The sequence below is a fragment of the Solenopsis invicta genome, chromosome 8 (assembly GCF_016802725.1).
Source record: "Solenopsis invicta isolate M01_SB chromosome 8, UNIL_Sinv_3.0, whole genome shotgun sequence".
NCBI classification, from domain to species: domain Eukaryota; kingdom Metazoa; phylum Arthropoda; class Insecta; order Hymenoptera; family Formicidae; genus Solenopsis; species Solenopsis invicta.
The window spans coordinates 4,370,617-4,379,177 of NC_052671.1; the positions used below are offsets into that span (position 1 = coordinate 4,370,617).

The 8,561-nt window shown below is 30.7% G+C and overlaps 1 protein-coding gene across 1 annotated transcript; it reads right to left on the minus strand.

The window, feature by feature from the left end:
- Nucleotides 1-236: 236 nt before the first annotated feature.
- On the minus strand, nucleotides 237-8,561 carry LOC105198122 (girdin). The gene is made up of 23 exons (XM_011164773.3): nucleotides 8,511-8,561; nucleotides 8,292-8,380; nucleotides 7,767-8,076; nucleotides 7,527-7,640; nucleotides 7,192-7,379; nucleotides 6,295-6,376; nucleotides 6,056-6,234; nucleotides 5,849-5,975; nucleotides 5,641-5,764; nucleotides 5,228-5,562; nucleotides 4,851-5,132; nucleotides 4,682-4,788; nucleotides 4,426-4,617; nucleotides 4,195-4,342; nucleotides 3,924-4,106; nucleotides 3,533-3,820; nucleotides 3,244-3,444; nucleotides 3,014-3,159; nucleotides 2,771-2,863; nucleotides 2,613-2,676; nucleotides 2,289-2,397; nucleotides 1,894-1,994; nucleotides 237-1,814 (listed from the first exon to the last, which is right to left on the minus strand). The coding sequence occupies exons 1-23, from the start codon at nucleotides 8,559-8,561 to the stop codon at nucleotides 1,560-1,562; spliced, it is 3,768 nt and encodes a 1,255-aa protein (XP_011163075.1). The 3' UTR covers nucleotides 237-1,559.

The window sequence follows — 8,561 nt, forward strand, 5'->3', positions numbered from 1 at the left end:
AAAGAAATAATTATTTTTACAACATGATATCAAATAATTTTAATTTCGTTAAATATTAAAAATATTAAAAATGTATTAAATCTATGTTCTTTCATGCAATGTTCTTTTGTTTTAAATTTAGTATATTTTGATTAGGTATTATTAAGCATTTCTTGTGTAATATTTTGATAAAAAAATTTTTCTTTTAGTGATCTAGTTTACCATTTATTAAAGATAGAATATTTCAAGAAGAATACTTATATCACTTTAAGAGCTTTGTTTTTATTTAATATGCAATGATGTAATGGAATTGTAATTACAAATCGTATCACGATACGATCGTAATGATCGTATTTTGTTTCACAGGAAGACAACATTAGAAGGCAGTGCTCGGGAAAATAGCAATATGATAAAAAAAATATTATGCAATACTGAATTATTAAGTACTCAATTATGTTCTTGCGCAAGATCTTCACTTGACAAAACTTCAAGACACAAAAAGTGTATAGATACTATGTCTATATATACTTAACACACACACACACACGCGCGCGCGCGCACGCACACACACACACACACACACACAATCACTATAAAAGTATAAGTTATCAAAATGTAGAAAATAATCTATTAGCTTATTACGATATGATAAGACGAGTGATAAAGAGGTAATCGATGTAACTGCAAAAGCAAATTGCATACTTATGCTATTATATTATATTATCAGCATAAGCTCTTGTCAACTATATTAGTCTCAGCGTCTACAAAAAGAAAAATTTTTTTTATCTTTTTGAAGAACATAAGAATAAACGTAAGAATTCTACCTACGCATCGACAATAGGTAGAAAACGTTAAATAGTGAACAATACATAACCAAAAGTTTCGAGTATGCATCGTACATGTAAATGTGTAAAAATAAAATCAGTTAAATGTTAAAGGCAAGCATGCTATAATTACTTTTATCTGATCTCATGTTTTTATGATCATTTTCGAGAATCATATATTAGTATGATTTACATCCAATTTTTTTTATTCGCAAATAGAATAAAATTATAAAAATTTTATTTGCAGAAAGATTTTGATTAAAGATTCATGAGATAAAAAGAACACATCACACGATAAATTTTCAAATCGAGTCAATGATAAAAATATTTTTTCGACTTATCTCAACACAAATAGCTTTTTAGGAACTTGTAGGCGCTCTATTCTTAAATCTACTTTGTAATTTCGGGAGCGATGCGTCAAATAATTATGATTTACTAAAGCTATATAATATAAATCTTTAGTATATATAATACTTTCTGTAATTCGTTTCTTTTTTTGCAAGTCTTTTGAACAAGTGTATACTTGTAGCATATTGTGTTAGTTTTCGTCCATTATACAGAGTACAAAATAGTGCGATTAATGTATTAACAAGGAAAAATATACATCAAAATCAGCGGAGAGATGCTTATATGTATATATATAAACTTTCTTGTAAATTGGAAAAATGAGAGAATGTACATATAAAAACACTTTTTTTCTTTCTTTCCCTCTTCCTATTTCGTACCTACTAAAGGAAGCATCAAAGACATGGAAGTTTATACACAACCATACTCATACCATATCGGACTGCCAGTCTTTGGCTCTTTGTCATTGGGTTCTGCGAGCGCCTCATCTTGTGCTACATCCTTTATTGGACTACTGATGTTCTTGGATTCGTTTATGACTGCCGATACTTTATTGTAGATTAAAAAAGGACGTGACTCAGCTTGCGTTTCTGGTTTTAAGTTCGTCTCCATATGTGCGGCACTGTCTCCTTGTTCCTGGAAGGACTCGCTTAGCAGCCTGTCCGCCTGCGTTTCAAATTTTTTTTTTTAATAAACATTGCATTTTTTTCGATATATAACAAATTATTATATCATTGTTGCTTACAGGTAATGAAGCGGATGATGGTGGAGAATCGTCAGTATAGTATACCGTTCTTCTGGTTCCAGCATGTCCAAGCGCGTCTGATCCAAAGACTCTGCTTGGTCCTGGAAAAAAATAAAAATTATAATCATTAATGTCATGATCAATAATTTTAAATATCTCATTCTAAAGCTTGTTCTACAATACGTCGCTATCAGATGTCGTGTCGTAAAAGATGAGAGTTGTTCATTCCTTCCTTGCTCGGCTAGTGGATATCAGTCTCCGCACTGGAGACACTAGTACCATAAGTTGTTCATTCGTTTCGAAAACGACAGCCGATTAGTCGACAATACAATACGCATGCGCCTGACATCCGAATCCGTCGACGTATTGTAGAACAGGCATAAGAAATTACTTACCGGGTAAACGATAATCGTCGGTGCTCGCGTCTGAATCGTTCCCGCCTGTGTCCGACTCGTACGTTTTACTGTCTGATTGTTTGGAATCTTCGGCCCATGAACGTCGATTCTAATATATAAATTTTATCGTTATCGTTTTAAGCCATTTACAAACAAAAAGACAAGTTGAATCATGGAGTAATAATTAGTAAGAAATGATTAATAATTATAAAGCTATAAAGTATGTTAAACAACGAAATCAATCGGCAAAAACGTAAAACATGTTAAATAAACATATACTTAACATTATGTACAATTATCATTTAATGTATAATTATTATTCACCTTATTGAGAAGCTCCGATCCAGCTTTCCTGACTCTGCGAACTAAACTGGCTCCAAAACCTTTTCTATATAAAAAAACATGTATAAGTTATAAGAACAAGTTATATGTTATATAAAATTAACAGATATAGATTGTAAAATTATAATTTTTTGTTATACTTCTTGGTAGTGCAGCTATTCAATTTTCTGTAGTGTTCCATAATTTTGTCTTCCAGTTTCTCCTTTTGTCTGTACAAATGATTAACTTTATCCCTGCAACATATACAAACGTTAATAAAATGAGTTGTTGATAAATAAGAACTATTAATAATTAATAATAGTTATTTAATAAATAGAAATTAATGCATTAAAAAAATTTGAAATATAATACTCTAGAAAAATACAATAAGCTATTATACTAACGCAAACAGTTTTTCTTCCATGTGATAATGTTCCTTATCTTGAAGCGAATGTGTTAAAAGTTCGTGGTATTGTGTAAATAATAAGCTTATATGTTCCATTAAGGAACGTCTGTCATTATCCAATCCAGAGTTCATTTCTAGCAGCCTCTTTAAAAAGAAAAAAGGAAAAATCATGCATTCTACTATTTCTCATATAAATTATGTAATACTGTTATAAGATTGTAGTCATACATCACATCGTTCGTGAAGGCTATTGACTTCCAATTTTAAATCCGAGCACTGTTCGTCTTTGACACTAAGTTCGCCCTGCATTTCAGTCTGTTTTAAGCTCAGGCGATTCATTTCGATTTTATTCTTCCTATAATCATCTTGTAAGTTTCTATACTCTGCTTTCAACCTTTCACTTGCAGTATATAAATTTCTGAAGTCATCCTAGAATATTTGTAAAATTAATATTTTAAATTATCGATAAAATAATACTCAAATCAAATTTCTTAGTTAAATTTTTACAAATAGATACCTTCAACTTTGAATGTTCTCCTCGCAAATTATTCAAGCTTTTCGTGTTATTAATCAAGGCTTCTCGTTCGGACTGCAATGTTTCACTTCTTGTTTCTAATCTCTCACAAGTCTCACGTAATGTTCTGATTTCATTCTTTACATCTCTTAAATTCGATTTAAGAGCGTCCCGTTCGCGACGTAGATTCTCGTATTCGTTGTTCAATTGCTCATGCAACGATTGTAAAGTGTTTTGATCGTGAAGTAACGCGGAATATATGTTCTGCTGTGTGCTACGTTCTTTCAAGAGCTAAACGTGTAAAAATGATTAAGTATATAAAATTTTAAGATGCATAACACAAATAAATAAATAAATAAATAAATAAAAATTATACAAAACGAAATACAAATACCTCTTCTTTCTCTGCAACAAGCTGTGAATTGGCCAATTGTAGTGCAGTATGTTGTGCGGTTAACGAATTGCTTTGCGATTGTAATGTCGTTATGTGAACCTGAAGTTTCGCATTCTCGGACAATAAATGCTCCATTGCCGTTTCTGATGCCGATACCTTTATTTGCAAGTGTTCTAGTTCTCTCTAAAAAAAAATTGAATATTGTTACAAATTTAATTAATCTCTAGGATTGGATTACGACATATAAAGTACATTTTTGAAATGTAAATACCTTTAAAGGTTCTATCACGGTCTCCAAGGTCTTATTAACATCGCTTTCTTTGTCGGTGCTGGCTGCGGATTTAGACGTCGTTTCCTCATTGCTCTCCGATACAAAAGATTTTTTAATATAATTTATGACTTCTGGTATTTGAGCAATTCTGTAACAATTAAATTTATATGCATAATTAGAGACTAGTAAAAAGCTCTTTCCATAATATTTTTTATCTCACTCCATGCATACCTTTCCAATATAGTTTCCAGAGATTGGGACAGCAATATGTTGTCGCTAAGACCGAGTTTTTCTAAAACCGTATACAACTGTTGATTGCTTAGCTTTTCTGCGACGAGATTAGATTGAAGTATCTCTAAAGTTTCTCTATCGATCGCAGCTCGTGAATCAAGCTCTTTGCTGGATCGCTCAATTTCTTGCAATCTAAAACAAAGGTCGTTGATTTGTTAAAAATAACTTATATAAGCAAGATTTTTTTCAAACATACCTCGATATCTGTGTAACGCAATCTTGCAACTCCTGTTCAAGTTGCACTACTTTCCTTTCCAAAACTTCAATTGTATTTGTTGCTTTATCTAAGGCTACATCTTTTTCCTAAAATATTACGCAAAATTATTTACAATAAATATTTCCCATATGCAACAATTAATGTTTACCTCAATTGTTTCTCTGCATTTATGAATATCGCGTTGTGCAATATCTTTCTCTTTCTCTGTTGCCGTTAATCTTGTTTCAAAATCAAGGCACTTAGAGTTAATATCATTAATATTATTTTCGATGAGTTTTAATTCCTCAACTTTTTGATTTGTCGTTTCCAGAGTGCGTTCTAAATCATCAGCGCGTCGTTGCACGCTCTCCAATAACAGTTGAACACGTTGCTTCTCTTTCACTGCGATATCATAATTTTTCTCCAATTCCATCATTTTTACGTGGTGGGTCTAAATATGACAAGAAAAAAAATCATAATTATTAGATAAATCCATTAATACCAAAACAAAATATTTAAAAAAATTATAAATTTGATCTGACGTACTTGGACTTCTTGTTGTTGCTTCTCGAAAGAAGTTCGTTGATTTTTAAGAGTGTTTTGAAGTTTCTTATTTTCTTCTAATGCTTGCTTGCAGACTAATTCCAAGTCAGTGTTTTGTTGTACAAGTCTGTCTTTGTTATCATTCAATGATTCAATCTTTAACGAAAGCTTCTTCTTTTCCTTTTCTAACTCCAAAACGCGAGAGGAATTTTCATGGAAAGAACTTTCTTTCAGTGAATCAATTAAAGTGTTTAAACGGCGATTTTCCAATTCTAATTTTAATGCCCGCGTTTGAGCATTGCTTGTTAATTGTTCAGACAATCTATTATCATTATGCACTAAAAACATTAAATGTTATTTAGTTATCTTTAGGAAAAAGTTTTATTAATAATAATATATTTAAAATGTGAGATTACCTGGTTCTTCAGAGTCACTAGATCCAGCTAATGCAGCTTCGCTAGCAGCAGCTTTCGTTAATTGATGCAGTTGCGTATTTTCTTCAACAAGCTCTTGATATTTTTCTTTGTCAGCAGCACGTTCCTATAAATCATTTTCAATTTTTTTTTTTTACATTTTATGACGCCCATTATCGGTAATATTATAAAAATTTCCTATAGTTCTTACCAATGCCATATCGTTAAGTAACTGCTTATACTTAATAATTTCAGATTCAAGCTCCAATACTTTATCTGCTCTGTTTCTTGATGAGCTTAATTGTTCTTCAAGCATTTCTCTAGTCTCCATTAAAACTCTTAAAATTATAACAATGATTAAATGTATAATAATTACTTATTGTATTGAAATGTAATAGAATATATAAAAGTATATTACCTGTTATCTTCACGTAGCTCTTCTATTCGAGTTTTATAAAATTCAATGTCCGTAAGTTTTTCTCTATATCGCGTTACTTCTATTTCTAACCGATCCGCTCTGTCTGCTCTTTCAATCACAGCATCCAATTCATCCCTATATGATTTAGCAGTACGAGCTTCGTGCATCAATTCTTGATTCTGAAATTATAAACTTCATATATTTCACTATAAAAAAATGTAAACTACTTGATATATTACCTCTTGTCTTAGTTTTACAAGCAACGTTTTATTATGTTCCAGTTCTTCCTTACATTCAAGTAGAGCTTCCGTTTTCTCCTCTCTGTAAAAGTTACATATAAGTACAAAAATTACAATATAACACAAACTGCAATACAATGAACACAAGAAAGACGACAATGCTGTCAAATGCTGATAAAAAACTAAGATCAAGTAGAGAGCAATTACTGTATTTCTTTCTCTGTCTGATTCAAGCTATTATCTTCCCTCCCTCTTTTATGAAAACCATCTTTTCATCTATAATCTTGAAGTTGCGCTTTACGTTCGCTTATGGTTTATCTTCTCTGTTTATAAATATAATCAAAAAAAGACACTTCTTCACAAGAAAATAACTATAAAAAATATAAAATAAATTTTTTTAATTGCTTAAAAAAATTTTAAATATTAAAATAACATATTCATTTTTACTTAATCATACATCAAATATTGTTGGAATAGTTTTTTTATAATAAACGTTTATAATTGCTTGGAAATTATTTTATTCTACTAATACTTATTAATATTAATAAAATAATTTATTAAGATATCTAGTGGTATAATAAAAACTTATTGTCATGTAAATTCTGATAAATAAATCTCTTGTCAATAGACCCACAAGTGTAAATGTTGCATAAAGTAAGACTGAGACAAGATTTCTAGCATCATGGATACAAAGCTTAAGACAAAACAGTAACTCAAAGTTTTATATTCAAAATTATTTTTCTTAAAATAAATACAACCATGAAATAAAAATTTATTTCACAATTTTAACTTGTTTCTTTCATGAAAATTTATCCTTTTGCTCTTTAAACAATGATTTAGTGAACATTTCTTGATAATTATAAAAGCTAAAAATAAAGGTAGAACTTTTGAACTCACAATTCTTGACGTTGTTTCCGAACTTTAGATTTCCAGTCAGCCAATTCAACCGCATAATGGTGATTATCCTCTCTTTCCGTTTTTGTAACAGAGTGAGATTGTTGCACCTTATTTATATCTTCAGATTCCGCACTGATAGATGAATCGTTTCGTTCAATGCTATCGTCTAACACTGTATCCCTCCATTTCTATTTTCATAAATATTATATAAATGTATACATATTTTCATGTATATATATAAATTATTGAAGCAACTGTAGATATTTTAAACAACTGTTTCAAATATACTAATCAAACAATTATCCAACAGATAATTAAAAGATTGATACGCATACCTCTCGATATAAATCCAATTCTTGAATCCATTTTTTAATCTGGACAAATAGATAACCCATATTTGCATTTTCCATAGCATCCTGTGTAATGACTATGTCTTGATGATCTGTAACCTGGATACATTTAAAATTTCGCATCATTATAAAAATAATTTTTTCCAATAATTTTTTCCACATAAATATAATTCATTTCAGTAATATTAATTTTTATTAATAATTACTTTAAGGCTGATACAACACCTGTTTAATGCACTCGACTATCGCAAGCTGCATGTCAACATGTAGAGCTTTTATGTTGGTAATAAACTTTTCCTTATTAGGACACTGTACAGCACATCCTAGAAGTAACAACAGCAATAACTTCATATCCGCTATATACAACTCAGGCTCCTTTCCCAAATTTGCAATGTCAGGTAATTTTAAAATCACATGATCCAATTCCTCTTCATAAAACTGCTTTATGTTCTGTATCATGGTTTTTAAATTTTTCATACGAATAACAGGATTGTTATTGGACGGCACTATTTCATCATGCAATGGTTCTGGATTACTGTAAGTAATAAGATCAAATATTATACTCTAACACTAGTCTCTAATTCTGTAATGGCAACTGCAAATTAATCACTCAATTGGTGTATTCTTTTCAGCTGGACTCACACAATAAATCCTTCGCTTCACATTGAAGAGAAAAAAAAATAAACTGTACAAAAAGTTCAGTTATAAAGAACAAATCCTATATTTCTTTTTATACACTAAAACACTTACATTTGCAGGAAGACGCTATGCAACAAGACTCCATCCACTAAGTCCTCATAGTTTGCTAATACATTGGGATCCTCCAAACAGCTAACAAACTAAAGTAACAAAGAATATATGATATCACGTAACATAAACAAATCGTGATATATACTTTAACAGTTTTATCGTACGGTTTTGCGCATCTTTCACGAAACATTTGAGTGTTTCCCGAGCAAGAAGACTCACCCAGGTGACCAGTGGACCCGCCAAGAAGTCGTCAATTTCCGAGGAGGCCAT